Consider the following 21,929-nt stretch of genomic DNA (forward strand, 5'->3'; position numbering starts at 1 on the left):
GGCGCACTGGAGAATTTTTTTGATCCAGAATGTCTATCTTTCCCTCAATCCTGACCAGTCACCTACTTCTTGCGTTTAAAAAATACCCCACCATGATGCTCCCACCACCTTGCTTCACCTTAGAGATGGTATTCATGTCGAGGAGTCTTATCTTTGCCCCCCCCCCCCCAAATACTGTAAAAGCCTCACCGTGAAGAAACTTGCTTCTAAAACTGGACTGAGTCTCCTCAGCACCCTGGCATTTTTTTTTCCTTTTCTAAACTTGTGCTAAGCCATCAGTGTGAACTAGATCCAATTTCCATGCCTTGCATAGCTAGTTTAGCTTAGCTTAGCTGTTAAATTTACATAGGCAAAGCTCGGTTATAAAACCCTAAGCCCACTGAAGGAATCTTGTAACCACACCTGATCTGGGGGAAGTCCAAATTATTTTAAAAAACACACAAATTTGTATTAAATATTTAACTTATGCGGCAAAGATTTCACAATAGTACTGAATGATTCCTTATAGTAAATGAAGCTGTAAACTTTGCTTTGGACTGGCGCTAATAATACAAGGCAGTTGTCACATCTGCTTATGTGTCATTTATGCCATACTAAACTGTCAATAAACAGATAGATAGAGAGATAGATAGACAGAGAACATTCAAATGGCAGGCCACTCCAAATGGCTTCAGGCTCAGGAAGTGATGGGGAAGGAGCCTCCAATTCATTGTGACTGGCCTTTGCCTCTTTTAACTGAAGAAATGCACACAGACATCCTCCCCCATCCATTCCCATCTCAGCACTAGACATTCTGACCTGGTTTACAATGCACAAGGACCTGCAAAGAACTCATTGTAGCATTCATATTTGAGCCTAGAATGTAGTATGTGCTGACCTTTGACTCATTCTCTCGTGGTGTAATGAATAAAACATCAATAAAAATAAATACAGCAAACTTAACTATATAGAGTAAAGATGCCTCACGCGACTTGTATATGCACTCACAGTACACATAGTTATATACATTTACCTGTCATCACATTTCATCGGGATATTGTATAAAGCCATTTTTAAAACATTGATTGCTTAAAAACATACGATATAATCCTGACACTCTAATCACGGAGTCCTGAAAAGAAAGTGTGTTCATGGTGTCAACGGCAGAGAGAAGACCACTTGCCTTGGCATGACAAAAGATGGTGTATATTCTACTTGCGAGTGCATGTGTAAACTGGTGTGTTGGTGTGTCAAGGAAGCTTCCCTAAAATAGAGCATCGAGCAGCTGCAGTGGGGCGGGGTCATATCAGAGAGACATGAAAGAGGCCTCCGTCACCTGCCTGCCCTGATCAGAAGCACTAATGGTGTAATGGGGTGGACTGGAAGGTCACTGATTGCTTTCACTGTGTGTGTGTGTGTGTGTGTGTGTGTGTGTGTGTGTGTGTGTGTGTGTGTGTGCGCGTGCGTGCGTGCGTGCGTGTGCGTGTGTGTGTGTGCGCGTGTGTGTGCTCCAACAGAACTTTCTGGAACACAGTGAAAGCCAGGCCTTACTATATAACAAATACCAGGTCAGCGGCGTCACTTCTGCAGTATCCTTTATTTATTTTTAATTCACATTGCTTTATTTTTGCTCCACTAAGACACACCACGCCCACTCTATGGACGATTGTAAGTGTTATAGGTCCCGGTTGCCTCACATTTCACCAGTCATCATTTTTTGGGCATGCAGCAACACCAATCAATGTCACATTCTGAACCTGACCATGATTATCAACCCACCTCTCAACTGTCTGATCTATGATCACATGAGCATCAAATATCAAAAATGTGTAGCTTTGCACTGCCAAGCATTAGGGTGTTCCCACATCACAACTAAAGGTTTGGTATCAATGGAAGAAGTGGTTGTTTTGGAAGGGGAAAAAATGCATGACAGTACAGTGTGCATGCTTCCTAACTCACACATCCTATCTTGAATGTAGATTTATGGTCCCGCAAAATGTCACTGTCACATTCACTGAGCACCTGCTCTCTCCCATCATAGCCAGAGACCGTGGGGGGATTGGGGGGTGGGGGTTGATTCTGCTACACATACGACCCCTCCAGGATAAAAATTGCAATTTCAATTACCATCTGATATATGAGTATTTCAATAGTGTAAAATGGGTCCCATCTGTATGGGGAGAAATGTGTCAAAAATATTCACACAAATCTATCGTGATTTTCACGCGTTTTTTTGGAGATACACACATGTATGCAGCATTTATATACATACATATATATATATATATATATATATATACTATGCAGAACAGCAGTGGGGAGAGTGCATCACCTTGGTATATGCCACATTTGATGGACACTTGGGTAAGTGGCTTGCCATTGGCTTCAAGTGTGGTTTTCCACATCCTCATCGAGTTCGCAACGAAGGCTCTTAGGGTCCTGTTCACCTTATACAACTCCAAGCATTCAGTGATCCATGTATGTGGCATTGAGTCATAGGCTTTCTTGTAATCAATCCAGGCTGTGCACAGGTTGGTATGTCGGGACCTGCAGTCTTGTGCGACTGTTCTGTCAACCAGGAGCTGATGTTTGGCTCCTCTGGTATCTCTACCAATGCCCTTCTGTGCTTCGGTCATGTATTGATCCATGTGTCCACTTATCTTAGCCGCAATGATGCCTGACATGAGCTTCCATGTTGTGGATAGACAGTTTATTGGCCGATAGTTGGATGGGACTGCACCCTTCAAGGGATCCTTCATGATCAGAATGAATTTAATGAGTATTTTGTCAACATCGGCAGTAACCTAGCAAAACAAATTCCTGATCCAACAAACTTGTTTGAAATAGATAGATATGTAGAAAAAAACTCCTCCACGATGTTCCTTACTGCTGTAAAACAAGAAGTAGTATCAAATATTATAAAAACTTTTAAAAATAAAAAGTCAACTGATTGCTTTAATATTGACATGACAATAATAAAGCAGATTATAGAATATGTAGTGCGACCTTTCACGCACATATGCAACCTGTCATTCAAAGTTGGTATCTTTCCATCAAAAATGAAAATTGCTAAAGTTATTCCAATCTATAAAAGTGGAGAAAGACATCGGTTTACAAATTATAGACCAATATCACTACTACCACAATTTTCAAAAATATTAGAAAAACTATTTTCTCGCAGACTTGATAGCTTTATACAAAAGCATGCGCTGTTAAGTGAGAATCAATATGGCTTCAGGGAAAAACGGACCACCTCAATGGCAGTTATGGAGTTTGTGGAAGCATTAGCCACTAATATAGACAACAAAGAATTTACTGTTGGGGTTTTCCTAGATCTAAAAAAAGCTTTTGACACAATAGATCACAGTATATTATTGAAAAAACTAGAAAGATATGGCATTAGAGGTGTAGCTTATAAATGGATAAAAAGTTATTTAGAAAACAGATATCAGTACGTGCAACTCAACAATAAAAAAACGAATCAACTAAAAATCACTCACGGAGTTCCTCAGGGGTCAGTGCTTGGTCCAAAACTATTCATCTTATATATAAATGATATCTGCAAGGTCTCAAAACAATTTAAATGTGTCCTATTTGCTGATGATACAACTTTCTACTGTTCTGGAATAAATCTGAAACAGCTCCTGACAACCGTAGAAAACGAATTAAACAAATTAAAAAACTGGTTCGACAGAAATAAATTGTCACTTAACCTGAAAAAATCGAAGTTAATTGTTTTTGGCACAAGACCAATCAAACACCAAGCTAAAATTATGGTAAACTCAATTGAGATAGAAAGAGCGTATGAAACCAAGTTTCTCGGATTAGTAATAGACTCAAAACTATGTTGGAAGCCACATATCGATAACGTAAAAAGAAAAATAGCCAAAACCGTAGGGATCCTCTACAAAACCAAGGAAGTGCTAAATAAGAGATCTTTGTACACATTATACACTTCATTATTATTACCATATATGACCTACTGTGTGGAAATATGGGGAAATGCCTGCAAAACAAACACACTCCCTATTCTCAACCTACAAAAAAAAGCAATTCGAATTATTAATAGATCAAAATATACGGAACCCACAAATCCACTATTTATCAAATTAAATACGATGAAATTTTATGACCTGGTTGACTTTAAAATCGCCCAATTAATGTACAAAGCACACAATAACCTGCTCTGCCAAAACATTCAGAAGTTTTTCGAAATTCGAGAAAGCAGCTATGATTTAAGAGGTACCAACTTATTCAAAAAACTCAAAACAAGAACAAACATCAAGCAAAGAAGTGTATCTATCAAAGGTGTTAATCTGTGGAATAATCTCGAAACGGACCTGAAAATGAGTAAATCGCTTGCTGAGTTCAAAAACAAATTCAAAAAAATAGTACAAACAACCTACATCAATCAGAGTTAAAATGATAAATTCAAAACATTAAATATAATGATAAATCAGAACTAAGTTGATAAATAGAGAAAGGTATATAAATATCCATTATGAATACAAGAGAAAATTGACACAAGAGTGTCAGGGTGTGGAAGTATATAATCCCGATACAAACCAAAAGTTGTAAAAATATCACGGTTAAGGGTAAAGTATGAGCCTTAATGGAGACTTCTTTCTTCTTACTTTTTTCTTTTCTGATTGATATAAAAATTATTTATTAGATACAATCACATAACGGGGTAGGACTAGATAAGTTTTTTACTTCTTCCTACTCCCTTGAACATAATAACTGTGTTGTATGAAGATTGATTTCTTTCTTTTTTTATCTACCTTATTTTCTGTCAAATTATTACTGTATATATGTTTTATGTTCAATAAACAAACCAAACCAAACCAATCAGGATCGTTCGCCCTTCCGTTAGCCATCCTGGGTGAGTCCCATCCCTCAGCAGCTGGTTCATTTGTGCTGCTAGGCGCTCATGGAGTGCTGTGAGTTTCTTTAGCCAGTAGGTGTGGACCATGTCCGGGCCTGGTGCTGTCCAGTTCTTCATATCTGAGACTCTTTCCTGTATGTCTGCCACTGTTATGGTAACTGGGTTCTGTTCAGGGAGGTTGCTGTGCTCCTCTCTCAGGGTCACCAGCCATTGTGCACTGCTGTTATGTGCAACCTCCTTCTCCCATATGCCTTTCCAGTACCTTTCAGTTTCCAGTCTTGGTGGGTCAGCTCTGTTGTTAGGACCCTGCCACTGAGCGTACACTTTCGCAGGTTGTGTTGCGAACAGCCTGTTTATTCGTCTGGCCTCATTCTCTTTCGTGTACCGCTTTAGGCGGCTGGACAAGGCTTGGAGCCTTTGTTTGGCAGTTTCGAGTGCTTCAGGGATGGTCATCTGGATGTACCTCTCGGGTGTTGGCCTTTTCATCACACCTCTCTGGGCCTCCGTCAATTGACTCACATCTTTCCAAGCCACCTTGATCTTAGCCTCCAACTGTCTTTTCCATGGTGGGTAACCATGGTTGCCCTTATAGCCAAGCATCTCTAGGATCACTGATGCTGAAGCATATATCAGCTCATTGGTTTCCGTGATCGTTACGGTAGGGATCGCCCTCAGTGCTGCATTCACACTTTCCATGAGGCTTTCAGGTGGTACTTCACATAGCCGTTGTAATCGGTTGCCCAGCTTTCATTCTCGCCATGATCTTAGCTTTCAGGTCAGTTGCTGCCTCACTCAGCATTTCATTCATTGGGGCTGGCCTCCCAATCTCATCATCTGCACTCATTGGGGCTTGCCTCCCAATCTCTGGTATGACCTCCTCCTCTGATCTGGCAGCCTGGGGCCCTTCACCATGGAACCTGCGTTGTACCTCATCAATCTCAAGTTGTGACAGCAGTTGCCGTTTGCGGATGTTGGAACACCGAGCTACTAGTTGTTTCGTGGTCTACCGTGACTGTGGGTTTCGAAGTAACCATTTAGCCCACATTCTCTGCATGTAACCCCTCTGACTAGGGTTGCTTGAGTAGTAGCATTCCAACAGAGCCATGTTATCGCATCTCTCCCATCTCCGCTTTTTTCCAGTAGCCCATTTTTCATCAAGGTGCTCTGGTTCCCCAGCACCTGACGCAGACCTTGTTTGGCCGGGCGACGTCTGAGCCGGCATGTCATTCGTTTTATAGTCTCTCGTCATTGTATGAGGTAGGCATTAGCGTGAAGGATCTTGCCCAAGGACCCACACTGTTTACCCCAAGTGGGATTCGAACCACCGTCCCCCGTATGCCAAACCGATGCCTTACCAACTGAGCTATCCAGTCGCTTGCGGATAACTGTTTTTTTTAAAATAAATAAATAAATTTTATATATATATCCATCCATCCATCCATTTTCCGAACCGCTTGATCCTCACTAGGGTCGCGGGGGGTGCTGGAGCCTATCCCAGCCTGCTCCGGGCAGTAGGCGGGAGACACCCTGAATCAGTTGCCAGCCAATCGCAGGGCACACAGAGACGAACAACCATTCACGCCCACACTCACACCTAGGGACAATTTAGAGCGTCCAATCAGCCTGCCATGCATGTTTTTGGAATGTGGGAGGAAACCGGAGCACCCGGAGAAAACCCACGCAGGCCCGGGGAGAACATGCAAAGTCCACACAGGGAGGCCGGAGCTGGAATCGAACCCGGTACCTCTGCACTGTGAAGCCGCCGTGCTAACCACTGGACTACCGGGCCGCCTTATATATATATATATATATATATATATATATATATATTATTATATATATATATATATTTTTTTTATTGTGGCGTGAGCTTTTACCATGACTTCTCGTTTGTAAATATTCAATTCTGCTTGCGAATTGTTGTATGTGCGTTTGTGGTTAAGTGGGCGTGCACTTTTAGTTTTGAGACAAAGGTCATGCAGTTTGAGGACAGGACTGTACACACACGGCAGCTCAAAACAGTCACGCGTTGAAAGGCCATCCCTCTTCCATCCGCTAAGAGGCAGCGTTGCTGTCTTCATTGAACAGGTGCAGGATAAACAGAAGTAGAAGAAATGCTGTCTGTGACACCTTCCGGGAATCCAAAAATCAGATTACAGGTACCCGATTTTTCATTACTCGTTGCAGACAATGAAGGAGAAAGTAAAACTGTATTTCAGTTCTAGTTTTTGTATGTCAAAACGAATATGCTGTAATAATAATAATAATAATAATAATAACAATAACGAGATGTTGGAAAAACGTCCGTCCAAAACAATACCTCAACATCCATGCACTTTACATGTTAGATTCAGAAAACTTTATTTATCCCCGTGGGGCAATTAGAGTTGTGCGAGAGCGTCTTATTATAGAGACAGTCAGAGCAAAGGAAAAACATAGGATGAGAGTAGGGCTGTAGGTTTAGCACTTGAGGTCTTGAGGTAGTGATTCCAGCAACATGTTAGTTATTTTTATGCTTTCGTTACTTGTACTATTGTGCCTGTGCACTTTATTTACTGTTGACTGTTTATGTCTCGTCTTGTTATATTTGCGGGTTGTCTACACCTGAAAGTGCGAGGAACGTAATTTCGATTATTTTATATGTCTAACACGTTAAGAAATTGACAATAACGCTGACTGACTCCAAATCGCGGAAATATTTGTGGATTTGAAAAACACGTGATAATCACGAAAACATTATTGTGAATAATTTTGAAATGAATCTATCCCCATATTTCTGGAGATTCATAATGTAATGCAAATGCTCTATTTACGATTACCAACAGAGTCGTTCAAAGATTACGCGTGTCGTAACGTCACGACTTGAAACGTTTCTGTTCAAATTAATCATGGCTGTATTCACTTCATCCGCACGGGAAACTCGATGAACTATAGGAGGTCATCACTGCATCTTCTCGCGTTTTTTTCAGTTTGTTTTATTATTGCATTTATTATTTGGGTTGGGGGGCTAGGAAGTATTTCGGCGGCATTTTCGTTAGTATTTTCAAGTATGTAATTGCTACATACATTACAAGTGGAATTCTTATTTTTAATGTGACACGCCGACTCGCAACAGCATTTCCAGGAGACTAAACCAAAGTATATGCGCTGCAAAAAAAAATCATTAAAGCGTAAAGAAGGAACAGCTTTCGTTTCCACAGAAGCACCACGGAATATTTTAACTCACGTAATTCGGAAACGATTTCCGGTTGTCAACATCCCGGCTGTTAAAGTTAGCTAAAGCACTATTGACACTCCACAGTCTACCGACAAGTGGTAAGCCTTGTTTATGTGTTTTAGTTATTTACTTACTGTTTTGTGTATGTTAAGGTCACGATGATCTTTTGAGCTTTAAAAGACTTCTCGTAAATGTTTTCGTATAGGGTAAGGTCGAGTTGTCCCGGCATTAGCATGGTAACAGTTTAGCATGAGACAGCTAACACGAACTCGGGGAATTCGGTTGGAGATTTTAGTCGTTGTTTTCAACACAGAGGATCTTCCAAACATAGAACAGACTTTTAACGTCATTTTGTTAGTTCGCCAAATTCCGGTTTGAATAAATGTGTCGGTTTCAAGCGATGGTTGTCCAACATTTAATGAAAGGGCCCGTAATGGATTCAGCAGTTCGGCACATATCGCCACTCCCGTTTCATTATTCCTTGAAAATGTGCAAATATGTTTCTATAAACTTATATGCCGTTTTCTTTCTTTGTTAGGAATAGACCCCCTGCATCGGCATGGGTGAGTTTATCATGCTTTCTTGACGGTATATCGAAATGGTGCCATCTGTTAATAACGCTGTGTGCATACAACACTATCAACATAACTATTTGGTTTACAGCTGTCAGAAACTGTGCCCGTGTCTCATAGATGGCGAAGAAAGGACCTATGGCGGCTGTGAAGGACCAGAAGCCATGTATGTGAAATTGATATCTTCAGATGGCCATGAGTTCATTGTGAAAAGAGAACATGCATTGACATCGGGTACTATCAAGGCTATGCTGAGTGGTCCAGGTGAGGATTCAGACGATGTGTACCATGTCGTTCTATAGGCACTGTGATTGGCTGGCAACTGGTCCAGGGTGTACCCTGCCTCTTACCCAAATTCAGCTGCGGTAGCCTCTTGCTCACTTATGACCCTAATGACGAAAGCTGGAATAGACAAAAACAGGTGCGACCATTTTGTGGCTGTAGTAAAACTCGAACATCTGATACGAGTGTTGTAACGGCATTGCCACAACACACACCGCTTGCAGAGGCATCATGTCATTTGGAATGTTTAAGTAATTCATTCACGTGGGGTAGGGACCCTTTTTATTTTTTCACCCCAAAATTCCCAGAAAAACATTCCTCTTTGTGGAATCAGTGCCTCCAAATAGGATTGTAAATACCGTCATCTCATAATGCATCTTGAAATCATAAGTTAAATCATAAGAGCTGTCTGTGTACATGGTCGCCTGGGAGAAAATAAATTACATTAACCCCACTAGCAATATGTTGTTGAAATATTTTCACGTCTTTAATAATGTTTTAAATTATTTTTTTACTTCTCTTGTTAATCTTTGACAACCTTGGAGCTCATGAATATCTTTCTCTCGCCTTTATGTAGGTCAGTTTGCCGAGAATGAAACCAACGAAGTTAACTTCAGGGAGATTCCCTCTCATGTCCTGTCCAAGGTCTGCATGTACTTCACTTACAAGGTCCGATACACCAACAGCTCCACGGAAATCCCTGAATTCCCCATCGCTCCCGAGATTGCACTGGAACTGCTCATGGCGGCTAATTTCCTGGATTGCTAAAGTTACTGTTTATGCAGTAGCCTAGAAAACACTTTTAGATGCTTTTGACTATTTAACTTGTTTTGCCATAAAACCATGTAAAACATTATGATTTTTGCATCAGAATATCAATCATTGTTATGAGTATTAAAGGATTTCATTTTAATTTAATGTATGAATTCGGCAGACTGTGTTTATTCCGATGTGACAGACGTGTCTGTTCTACCCACAATCTTCCCTACCCTCTGTCTTAGTAAACAGCTGTTTGAACTGAGTGTCAAGCATTTGTCTCTTTGTGCTTGTTTGACGGTCAAATGTGCTGCTCAAATGTGCTGCGTGAGCTACAACTATCCATCCATCCATTTTCCGAACCGCTTGATCCTCACTAGGGTCGCGGGGGGTGCTGGAGCCTATCCCAGCCGTCTCCGGGCAGTAGGCGGGGGACACCCTGAATCAGTTGCCAGCCAATCGCAGGGCACACAGAGACGAACAACCATCCACGCTCACATTCACACCTAGGGACAATTTAGAGCGTCCAATCAGCCTGCCATGCATGTTTTTGGAATGTGGGAGGAAACCGGAGCACCCGGAGAAAACCCACGCAGGCCCGGGGAGAACATGCAAACTCCACACAGGGAGGCCGGAGCTGGAATCGAACCCGGTACCTCTGCACTGTGAAGCCGACGTGCTAACCACTGGACTACCGGGCCGCCGAGCTACAACTAAATTCTGCCATTTGGAGTAAAGTATCAAATGTGAAATTGAAAGGTTGTAGATTAAATATGGAGCACATTTCTTTTCAAAATGTAGAGAGCACATTTGTCCTTTTTTAAAGTGACAGACTATAATACAAACGTCAGGCAATCCACTTTACATGCTTTGCATGCACAACAAAAAAAAAAAACAATAAAATATCTAATTTCAGATTAAAGAATAATCAAAGAAGTGATAGATAAAGGTAAGATGAATAATAGTAAGTCACATTTCAAACAAGGATATGTGTGAGTTACTATTTAAATTTCTGAATGAATAGCAATTATCGATCTAGATTTATTTGGCATTCACAAAAGACACTTGAAATAAATCAAAATAATGGGGTTGAGTTTTGAAACGTACATTTATCGTGAAACTTTCCTGACGAAACCTGGCAATTAACATCAGGATAACTGAGGAGTGGGCGGCCCGGTAGTCCAGTGGTTAGCACGTCGGCTTCACAGTGCAGAGGTACCGGGTTCGATTCCAGCTCCGGCCTCCCTGTGTGGAGTTTGCATGTTCTCCCCGGGCCTGCGTGGGTTTTCTCCGGGTGCTCCGGTTTCCTCCCACATTCCAAAAACATGCATGTCAGGCTGATTGGACGCTCTAAATTGTCCCTAGGTGTGAGTGTGGGCGTGGATGGTTGTTCGTCTCTGTGTGCCCTGCGATTGGCTGGCAACTGATTCAGGGTGTCCCCCGCCTACTGCCCGGAGATGGCTGGGATAGGCTCCAGCACCCCCCGCGACCCTAGTGAGGATCAAGCGGTTTGGAAAATGGATGGATGGATGGATAACTGAGGAGTTGACCAGAAAATAAATCCTTCAGGAAAACAATGTTTCTATCAATCCAATTTTGTAAAGATAGTGATTTGTTCCTTTTAAGAATACAATCATTGTTCCAAATAACAGATGTATGTGGAGGAAATATATTTTTGCGAGGGCAAATTGTGTCCGTCACGTGTCCCCGTGACGTCATCCTCCCCAGCACTGTGCGCTTACTGGTGCGTGGGGGCTGGAGGGGGTTCCATCATGGCGTCGATGCAGGTAAGAGCACAAATGACAGCGGCCCCAACTTCATCGTATACCTGCTCTTGTCGACACTCTTTTGGCCTTTTTTGTTCACCGCGTCATGACCAATACACGGCTTTTAAATGAAGTGACGATGACGTCAGTGTAAATGCGCTGACACATTTTGACTTCAACTGTTTAAATCCGGCGCTCGGCTTGTGTTAGCATAACTAACGTTAGCACATCATCATCAACAGCGGCACCGAGTGAAGGCGAGCGCAGAAACCAGTTAGCCCGGGCCAAAATACCCACGCCCTGCCATGTAGTTTTGCGACTAACACTCTGATACCACAACTCATATGATGTAACGAGTTCAGATTTAAGGTTCGTCCAGTTAAACGACGGCCGAGCGTTTGCCGTTCGGCTCAGTTAGCTTGTTAGGCGGTGCGCAGGTTGACCTGTTCTAGTTTCCTCTTGAGCTGAACAGGTGCATCGCTTCTAAAGGAAAACTACACAAGAGTGGGCCATTAAAGGAAACAACCGAATAAACACCAGGACACACCGATTGACGATGCTTGTATGTGTGGGATCTCCAACTTGAACACGTCTTTTTCTATATCTATGACACCTCTTGAAAACCTTCGTCAGTCGTCCAAATTTTAAGTGACAGTGGCGTGGGAGAAACCTGGTCAATGCACATTTAAGTATTGTTACTCATAAATATTGTAGATTCATCTCACATTCATACACTAATACCTTAAGTGGGACTCGTGATATTGTTTAAAATACTGAGTGAAGGCAGAATCGATTTTCTGTAGTTTTGTAACTGCTGCATTTTTTTTCCATATACAGAAACGGCTACAAAAGGAATTATTAGCCCTGCAAAATGATCCACCCCCTGGAATGACGCTGAATGAAAAAAGTGTACAGAACACCATAACTCAGTGAGTATTCTTGTGTTGTTATTTTTTGCACCCTCATATTTCCTTCCTTTGAATCCAAGTCATGCAAATATAAGCGGGAATAGTCATTTGTAGTCTCAGCAGGAAGCAATGGGGTCATTCCAGCGAATTACAGGATTGTGCCCACTCTCGAGTGACTTATGCAATATTTATGTCCTACCTTTGAAATATTGAATGTAGTTCAGCTGTCATAGCAAGGAACTAGCACTACTTGGCTGACTTTTCATTCCATTCGCCATAGCAAGGAACTAGCGCTATTTGGCTGACTTTTCATTCCATTTGCCATCTACATGTAGAGTAGTGCTGAAAGCCTTCAGTTGTTATACATTTCCTCAAGCACTGATACACTGTAATGTCATTGTGTCAGCTTTCAAGGAAATGCTTCAACTTTATTCCATGGTCAGACTGAAAAAGTGTTTTGTGTTTTTGTCTGACAGACAAGTATTCCAACCAGTTCAGCTGGCTTCTGCATTGAATGCGCACATTAGAGTTGCAATGCTTTGAAAGGGTGTGCCTTTTAACTTCAACCATTGTAATGTGCCCTTCTGAGGAGCTGAGGGTTGACATTGAATGGATTTCCGCCGTTTGCATCAAAAGCCCCATGGAGTCATGCAAAATAAAAAAATAAAAAAATGAAGGTTTTGCTTCAAAAAGCAAACATTGAAGATTTCATACTTGGTGGTTTTGTGTGTGACTGAGATAAGGTGCCCATGTGTTTTTGCCTGTTTACAGTGTATAGCACACACTGGTTACTGTTATCAGTATGATAGAGCAGATGGTTTGACTTTGAAAATTATGTTAGGACTCAAGTAGTTCAAACAAGGCACTGCTGTGTCAAATATATCCTCATCTGGCCCTGGTCTTTTTTCTTATATGGTTCACTGGACTGGCACAGATAACTAAGGTCGATGGAAGCATGCCTAATGTAAATGTACAGTGGAAATAATGGAAATAATCGTGTTGAATGTTCCTCTCCAAAACCTGTATAGCAGTTGGGGCATTTGTCAGTATTTGGCTGCTGTTGCATACACTTTCGATTTTTATTCGATGCAGTTCCTTTGTACACAGCGACTGTCTTCTTCTAATTCTTTCTAATTGAGCCATTTTTGTGAATTCATGCTTTGACTTTTCTGACGTTCACTGTTGCTTGAAAACATCGCCTGCACAGTCAATAAAGATCTGGTGATGGTAACAGTTTGTGCATTGGAACAAATTATTGATCTAAATGAGATTTTCTTTGAGCGGGGGGGAGGGGTACCGGCAAATTGTGGCTGAGCTACACAATACCGCTGTACTTCCTGAAGCCATTTTCAAACCCTGAAGTGTAAACATCAGGCCTTCTCAGAGTAAAGCACTGACCTGATTGTCATATGGCCCGAATGATTGTGCACACCAGGAATGAGCAGAAAGCTCCCCAAGGCTGTAACGCAAAGCCACAAGTTCCTGATGTTTTATCAGCTTCACTCAGTGGGAGAAATTAGGCCAGCGATTACGATGCTACTATCGGTGACCCCTTTTTCTTATACTTGAAGCTTTAATACTACAAGCAGGAAATTCTGATTCGTGTTATGTGCTGAACTCATTTAAAGGCATTCAGTCATCTCACGATTAACACATTTAGTTCACCGGTGCTGTACACGTGGAGTACGATTTGAGGAAATAGTGTGTTGTACTCACCATGTTTCTGTAACGCGATGCTTTTCTTCAGGTGGATCGTCGACATGGAGGGGGCCCCCGGCACACTGTACGAAGGAGAAAAATTTCAACTGCTCTTCAAATTTAGTAGTCGATATCCTTTCGATTCACCTCAGGTAAGCGCTGGGCGACCACATGGTTCAAACAAACTCGAGTCGTCTGAGAGTTTTTGACGACGTCGGAGTGAGCATCACATAGCGGCACGTCTTGCTGGTTTGAAGGCCAACTCACCGGGCGGGGTTCTTCTGACTCAAATGCTCCCATTCCGCCCCCCAAATTGGAAATGTGTATATCGTCTCAGATGTTGCTTTTTTTTTGTGTGCTGCACCTTTGGGATTATTTGACGCAAAGTAACTGATATGTCATTGTTTACAGGTAATGTTCACAGGGGACAATGTACCTGTCCACCCTCATGTGTATAGCAACGGCCACATCTGTCTATCCATCCTGACGGAAGACTGGTCACCAGCCCTCTCAGTGCAATCTGTTTGTCTTAGCATTATTAGCATGTTGTCCAGTTGCAAAGAAAAGGTGAGAACCTTTGGGAAGGAGGGTACCCACTGTACCGTATCAGTTTTTTAGCTTCAAATTCCACATGATGGACAAAGAGATCAATTCTGCCCGTTGTTAGTCGTACTTGATTAAATAGATGAGTTGTGAAGTCAAGCTGTAGCATACAGCCATGCCTTTTTCTGATTGTTTTTTTGTCCCGCAGAGACGACCACCTGACAACTCCTTTTATGTAAGAACATGTAACAAAAATCCAAAGAAGACAAAATGGTGGTATCACGGTGAGTACTTTCCCAAGGATGATGAATTGAAAGCCACCGCCGATGTCTTTTATAATCAGTGTTTGTCATTGTCTTCACAGATGATACTTGCTAATGTACAAAAAGTTTGTAATAATCACAGAAGAGAAGTCCTACTGACCTACGTAAAGCACTTTTTAATCATTCAGTCTCTGAACTCTGACCTTTGACTGGAACGATGGACAGACACCGATGCGCTGGAGGCTCCAGACTGCATATCCCCCCCAACCCACCCGTCGGGCAGTTTCATGCATGTTTTAGTTGGTAATAACGAAGAATGGAAAACCGTTGGAACCCTTTAGATGCACTCGAAATGGATCATTTTTTTGGGCGGGGCTGAACGATAGTAATGCAGTACGCAAGGTGTATTTTTTATGTATTTCCTGTTTTTAAAATGATTCTTGTTACATTTTTGCGTGTGTGCGGATTTTAAGATCCTTGTGTTGTGCAATAATAACCAACCGATGGAGGCATTTTTGGGCTGAAAAAGGAGTTCTCCAAAAGGATTTCTGGAAGGGACCTGACCATCATAAGCCCAAGAAAATGCCTCATCTTTTTTTTTTTAATATATATATATATATATACATTATATGCACTGTGAGAGTACGTAGTTAAGAGGCACTGTCAGTACATCATTCCGAACACCCTGAGCAGCCCCCCCCCACTCATACGTATAAGTTCAAACGTCAACACAATGCTCATTCCCGTGGAGATCGGCGCGGCCGGTACACGTGGCAACAAAACAAGTGTGGCATTCGGTCAAATTTAGAGCTGTCAAACTTAGCTTGACGTGTCCAGCCTCAGCAATGAGCAGGGCCCTTTTTCATTTAAAGAATGTCTGTTGCGTTTTTCTTTTCAAGGTTTTTCATGCTTCGATAATGTCCAGTTCTTTTTGTACTGTTTTGGGAGTGGGCTGCTTGGAACGCTGAATAAGTTTTTTTAATTGTGATATATATTTTTATTCAGACAAAGGCAGAGAATAGGGGAAGTCAATGCAGGCGTAATAACATGATGGTTTTGTGATTATGCCTGGTCAGCGTTATGGCTCAGGTACTTTTTTCCAATAAAGATACCTATCCAGATGTTTAAACTATATTTTCACCAAAAGACTTATATTGTAAAACTAACATGTCTGGAGCTATTGTATATAGGGCTTTACTTGGGGGGGGGAGAAGAATATGAGGGGAGATGGGTTTACGGATTTACTTCATTTACTTCATCGCGTAGTGATGATAGGAGTTGGCCTATCATGTAGACCTAATTAGGATGTGTACAGTCAGCATCAATGAATGCCATAAAGATTTCGTTCACCCGAGGGGCTTGGTCATTCCAAGTGTAATCACTATTCCTCAAGAAACCAATATGATACTTGAATTTTCCATCTTGCTTTGTTTTGTTTTGCATTTGCCTCTCCCCCCACAGGCTTTGCTTGTTTGTCTTGAGTGATGTGAATGAGATGGCACCCTTCAGATCTAGAGATCACAGTACAATGCTACGGTATGTTGTTTTAAATGTTCTCATCCACTCAGACATGATGGTACCCAAATGATTGTGTTAACGAAGCAGCCATAACAGGATTTGTGAGGGAATTTAGCAAAAGTCTTCACAGAAAAGCTATTTCTAACTTGCAGTTGAATATGTGGGGCATTGTTTTTTTTTAAATTTTCAATGTGGTTTGAACTTCCAAGTTGCAGATTTTATTTTATTATTTGAGGGGGGGGGGGAATAAGGGTTTCATATTTATTTTAAAAAAAACTAGTTCTGGGCTGTTCAAGCTCTGTAATAGGTGCCTATTCATTTTCATAATCGATAATAAAAGCGAAGATTCACTTTTAACTGTTGAGCACGATCTTTTACCTGCAACCGTGCCTTAAAAAAATAAACGTAGCTTCATGGCGAAAGCACCATTTACTCCGCACCAATGAACCGAGTTTTATCAACACCTTGCTCGCTTGATAGTTGCCATGGTAACGTTTACCCGCTCCCTGACTTCCGCATCACTTACAATCAGGTATGAAATAATATAATAGAAATAGTTAAGCGTGCAATATGCATGAGCTATAATGTACCTAAAATCTGAATGCACTCGGCACAGTCGAGAGAAGTCAATCTTCCTAAATAGTCTTTTCCCCAGTTTTAAGCGACGTTACTTGGACAGCATATTTGAGCATTCTCAAACTTCAAAAGAAGCATTTTTACATTCGCACACTGAATTTATAGTCAATTTGTAGAATTAAAGTCGGAATGGACGTTGCTAAAGACGAAAACTAGGACTGAACCATTCGTTCATCACGGGGGTGTCCAATGCATTCCGGGTTTGCTTAAATCTCTGACGACGTTATAGAGGCAATATAAAACGCTCAATGGCATTGCTATACACAAGACGCTCTCCGTGTACACGCTTAAATAGGAATAATCTGTATTTGCCAGTGGTTTGATTTACTTTCATTTTCATGACCCACGCTTATTAAATGGTATGTTTCAACTGCTTCCAGTTCTCTTTAGTGTTTGCCAATGTTGGAGGTGTAACTGGGGTCTGGCCCTGAACAAAGGTAAAAATAATGCACATGCATATTTGTCGTTTTGCTTTAAGTTGTCTTTAGTTTATTTGCCATGCTGCTGTCACTTCTCTTGCGTTGTCCATGTGCACTGAAAGAGCCGTGACTTTCGTGGTAGATGGAGCACTATGGTGATGCTAACGAGGGCTGCACGGCCGACCTGCCATCATGAGCTTGAAAGCATCTGAAGCAACGATAACATGGCATTATATCGCTTAATCAGAGATCGTGACCAATCGCCGACTCCATAATCGTCCTGGAGTCCTTGCGCATCACGAGCGTTTGTTTTGGGAAGCTGCCACGCAGAGGAACGGTTGATTTTTTTTGCTGGGCAACGTTAGCTTTCTGCTAAAGTGGACACAGTCCGAGCCTTCACAGAATGCTGTTGGGCTCGTAGACATCCTGCAACCTAACACTCATTCTCCACATTTGAGGCAAGAACCGATGTGATTAAGGGTGGTTGCTTCCCTTTCTAATTGTTCATAACGGAAGATCATGCAAATGCGTCGCCGTGATAACGCAATGAATTGCTGGAAAGCAGAAACTCGAAATGTCATTTTGTTCAGTGCAACTTTTCCAGCCATGATACTGCCTACATTTTCACTTGATTCCCTAACTAATGCATTTATGTGTAATAATTCTCAGATTCGGAACAACATAATAATGTAGTGTTTGTTGCAGGAGAAAAAAAATCGAAGTAATAATTGGCCCACGTCTACACAAGCCAGCGTAAGTGTACTTGTATATGGCCGATATATGTGTTATTGAAGATGCAGTTAAACACCTGAACGCAACAGATCCAAGAACTAGCATGCAGCGGTACATTTGGGTTTTCTGCATACCCGCTGGCTTCCGTTTTAGTGTCTGACCTCTTGTTCTGATGTACGGATTTGCTCATTTATCTAACCTGGCAAAATTTGTGAAATATTGGCAGTTTGGGGGAAAATATGACTGAAATTGGTTGCGCTATTCTGAAATAATTGTATTAAAAATAAAAAAATGCTTTGCCTCTTGTTTCATTTAAATAATTTTGAATACATTTTTTTTTAACTGTGGAATGTTTTGTCTCTGGCTTAATGGAGAGAGAACAGGAAGTTGTTTGCCAAAGTATGCTGTCACAAAGTGGTGTCTCATCCACTGCTCAAAGTAAAAGGGTCATCAGCACGGAACATAAGGAAACCTCTTCAGCTTTGTCCTTTTTTTCCCGGTTTTTATTTTTTAGGGCATGCTCAACTGGCATCCGTTAGATAAAATAAATATGCATATGTAAATGATTTGTAAATATTTGTATTGATCTTATGGTAGTGAGCACCAAAGTGCTTACCCATGTCACAATAAATTCTGCTTGCCACTGCTAGTACCCATTTCGAAAGCACAAAACGCTAAACTGTAGTCGAATGAATCATTGAGATGCTGTTTTAGGTGAAGTGTTGCGAGATTTGCTGACATGTCATGCTGTGTCAGGCGTCATGACGGTTTGGGACTAAATTTCATTTGAACTCCATACTATTTTGGGGGGGCTTTCTCCTATGTATCTTTCACTGTTTTATGTTATTTAAAAGGTGCATAGCCACAAGGTTAAAAGCATCTGTAATGAGAAAAAGAAGGCATTGTCAGTATTAACCTTTGACTGTGTTTACTGTCAGTTTCTACTCCATGAGAGCCGAGTTCAAAATGTGAGTGCAAGGCCATTCTGGCATTCAGGATCCCCCCCCCCCCCCTTTACCAGCTGAGCTTAGCAGCAGTAACACGAGCAAAGATCCTTTGTATAAAGCTTCATTGTCTTTGTGCGATGGCTCCCAGGGCATCAGAATGGGTGTTACGCTGAGTGCCTCTCAATTTAAAGTTTGAGTTACTTTTTGCTTAAATACTGCACTTTGGTTAAGTGCTTTGAATGCTTGCAAATTCTCCAGAAATGTATGACCCAGTGGAACATCGGGCCAGACGTCATCTGTTTGTCATTCTCAGAGGAAATGATGCAAATAATCTGCTCCAAGGGTCAATCTACTCATTCAACTTCCGTTCATCGTGCAATGTTTTAAATAACGATGCTGGTCTTTTTTTCAGGAATAGAGCATGGCTCAAGTAAAAGTACAGACCTCAGCACCCCAGGCTGGCCCCGGCCTCTCCTCCGGAAGTCCTCTGGCGGCCATGGCCAGCCCAGGATCCCTGGGTCTGCAACCCTCTGTCAATGGCACAGGCCCGTCCCCCACACCCGCCTGCCCCGCTCCTGCAGCTGGCTATGGGGACGCACCTGTGTCTGCCACACCGCCAGGTAGGGATGGGCCAGTAGCGATACCAGGTCTCGGGAGCTGTCTCACACCTGTCTTTGTGCGATCCAGTATTCCGTGGTGTGTTGCTCTGTGTACAGGTTCACCCGAGGAGAACATGGCAAACCCTAAAGAGAAAACTCCAATGTGTTTGGTGAATGAGTTAGCCCGTTTCAATCGGATCCAGCCGCAGTACAAGCTCCTCAATGAGAGGGGCCCTGCACACGCTAAGGTGAGGACAGGACTTTTATTCTAGTTAATCGCTGTATGATTACTAGCATGCATAATTATGTCGAAAATTCCACCGACTGTGTCAGTTGAATGGCTGCGCTCCTTCGCTTTTGATCCAAGAGCGATCATGACATGTTATTGCCTCCGGATGTCGCTGTTGCAGATCTTCACAGTGCAGTTGACTCTTGGGGAGCAGGTCTGGGAGGCAGAGGGCTCCAGCATTAAAAAGGCCCAGCATTCCACTGCCTCCAAAGCTCTGGATGAGAGTGTCCTTCCCAGGCCGATGCCCCGCTCACTTAAAGTGGACATCAACAGCAATCCAGGTACGGTCAGTCTAGAGAAAATATCTCGGCTTGTGTTTTTTTTTTTTTTGAAGGATTACGTGAAAGAATCACTCACTTGCAGATCAAGATGGGCACAAGCTGTAAAGCTACTTGGGCCAGACACTGTTTTTGCATGACAATGGTTATATGGTGAAAAAAATAGTTGTAAATTTACAGATTGTGAATAGAGTCATAATATTAGATGACTAAAAAAAATGATCAAAATTATCTTTTTTTTTTAATCCGCTGATCGGCCCCAAAATTACTGTGAAGATACTGTGAAGCCCTTACTCGCCGTAGTCTTTATCCTTGCTCATCATCCTCTGAATGAATGAATTTTGACATTTTCCCTCTTGTTTTATTGGGATGAATCTTTGATTGCTCATTGTGTAATCTTGTCCTGATTGTTCCACATGTACGTCCTCACACAGGCAGTATAACACCCACAGTGGAGCTCAACGGTTTGGCTATGAAGAGAGGCGAGCCGGCTATCTACAGGCCTTTAGATCCCAAGCCCATGCCCAACTACAGAGCTTGCTACAACTTCAGAGGCATGTTTAACCAAAGGTAAGCTACATTATGTTATTTCTGGGTTGGAGACAAACCTTGGACAGCACAAGGACAACGGTTGTGTGCTGGAGCCTCATCTCATCCCAGCTTGACCAGAGCTGGGGGTGCAAGGCACATGTAGACAAAATAACCTGATGACAATTCAAGGTCGTGTTTTTGGAATGTGGGAGGGAAGCCAGTGTACTTGGGAAAGTCATATATTAACGTTTTAAAAAATGGATTTATAATAGGACCATCTCGAGAGCATTTTTGCCACCCATTGACACGTTCCCTCCAGATGGCAGTGTTTCCTCATTTTTCAATTTTTGACTGGCTTCTGTTCAGCGGCCCAGACACCCATTTTTTTGGCTTCTCAGCCAGAAATGTAATTTAGGGTTTACACAGTACCTCATGATTTGATTATGCAAACGTTTGAGAACAAAAATCCTGCGGTTCCTACTTTGGAGTGTATTTTTAAAAATGTCCAAACAGCACCTGGAATAAAGAGTGATTGAGTGGCATTGTTGGTTCAGCGAGTGTAGTCGTCAGCCAGGCAGTTTGGCATCTGGCGCACATCTTCTTTTTGATCGGCGCAGTCACAAACGGGACCGCAGACAAAAATGCCTGCGATGTTGGGGTGAAAATCTGGTCGCCAATGTTTTGTCTGTCGGCGTCACAGTGATGAGTTGAAATGCGGAAGGCGCCAGCCTTCGGGTCTGTGCGCCTCTTTAGCGCCACTTTCTCAGTGAGCCAGAGTGGTGCTGAGGAGATGCACGCAGGCTGACAAAAAAAAAAAAAAGTACCCCATTACCATAAGGTCATTTGTGGTTTCACAAGGTCCCTTTCTTTCAGATGGATTAATGAAAGCGAGACCTTGTGAATATGAATTCTGCTCCTCCGATGACGGGCCTTGTGGCAGAAAGTGACAGGCCATAGCCGCCATCGGTCATGGTAATGACGCCGCGGTGAAACCGAGGTTTCCAGATCCCCATGTCCTTACCTTTTATGATGAATCAGAGTGATCTGGAACCATGTTGATGGAGAATCTTCTCATTAGAAGGGCAGTTTGGCTCTGATCCATCAGCGCTCT

The 21,929-nt window shown here is 42.2% G+C and overlaps 3 protein-coding genes across 4 annotated transcripts in view; all 3 read left to right on the plus strand.

Moving 5' to 3' along the window:
• Window positions 1–7,886: 7,886 nt before the first annotated feature.
• On the plus strand, window positions 7,887–9,957 carry LOC147186783 (elongin-C). Its single transcript, XM_086102516.1, has 4 exons — window positions 7,887–8,179; window positions 8,620–8,644; window positions 8,774–8,917; window positions 9,513–9,957. The coding sequence occupies exons 2-4, from the start codon at window positions 8,641–8,643 to the stop codon at window positions 9,701–9,703; spliced, it is 339 nt and encodes a 112-aa protein (XP_085958642.1). The 5' UTR covers window positions 7,887–8,179; window positions 8,620–8,640; the 3' UTR covers window positions 9,704–9,957.
• A 1,453-nt stretch (window positions 9,958–11,410) lies between these two features.
• Window positions 11,411–16,001, plus strand: ube2wb (ubiquitin conjugating enzyme E2 Wb). 2 transcript variants are annotated; one of them, XM_086101545.1, is made up of 6 exons: window positions 11,411–11,478; window positions 12,295–12,386; window positions 14,113–14,215; window positions 14,475–14,630; window positions 14,815–14,890; window positions 14,971–16,001. In XM_086101545.1, exons 1-6 carry the CDS (start codon window positions 11,464–11,466, stop codon window positions 14,982–14,984), a joined length of 456 nt encoding a protein of 151 aa, XP_085957671.1. In that variant the 5' UTR covers window positions 11,411–11,463; the 3' UTR covers window positions 14,985–16,001. The 2 variants fall into 2 exon arrangements, with proteins under 2 accessions (XP_085957671.1, XP_085957672.1); XM_086101546.1 differs by lacking the exon at window positions 11,411–11,478 and adding an exon at window positions 11,489–12,019.
• Window positions 16,002–16,649: 648 nt separating this feature from the next.
• The window catches only part of stau2 (staufen double-stranded RNA binding protein 2), a 56,177-nt gene continuing 50,897 nt past the window's right edge, over window positions 16,650–21,929 (plus strand). The window contains exons 1-5 of the mRNA XM_086101543.1: window positions 16,650–17,460; window positions 19,534–19,741; window positions 19,838–19,968; window positions 20,131–20,290; window positions 20,722–20,857. Of these exons, the coding sequence (XP_085957669.1) occupies window positions 19,543–19,741; window positions 19,838–19,968; window positions 20,131–20,290; window positions 20,722–20,857 (626 nt within the window). The 5' untranslated portion in view covers window positions 16,650–17,460; window positions 19,534–19,542. The remainder of the gene's footprint in view (window positions 17,461–19,533; window positions 19,742–19,837; window positions 19,969–20,130; window positions 20,291–20,721; window positions 20,858–21,929) is intronic.

This window comes from Hippocampus guttulatus, chromosome 21 (assembly GCF_054856545.1).
Source record: "Hippocampus guttulatus isolate MCC_2025c chromosome 21, RoL_Hgut_1.0, whole genome shotgun sequence".
NCBI classification, from domain to species: Eukaryota; Metazoa; Chordata; class Actinopteri; order Syngnathiformes; family Syngnathidae; genus Hippocampus; species Hippocampus guttulatus.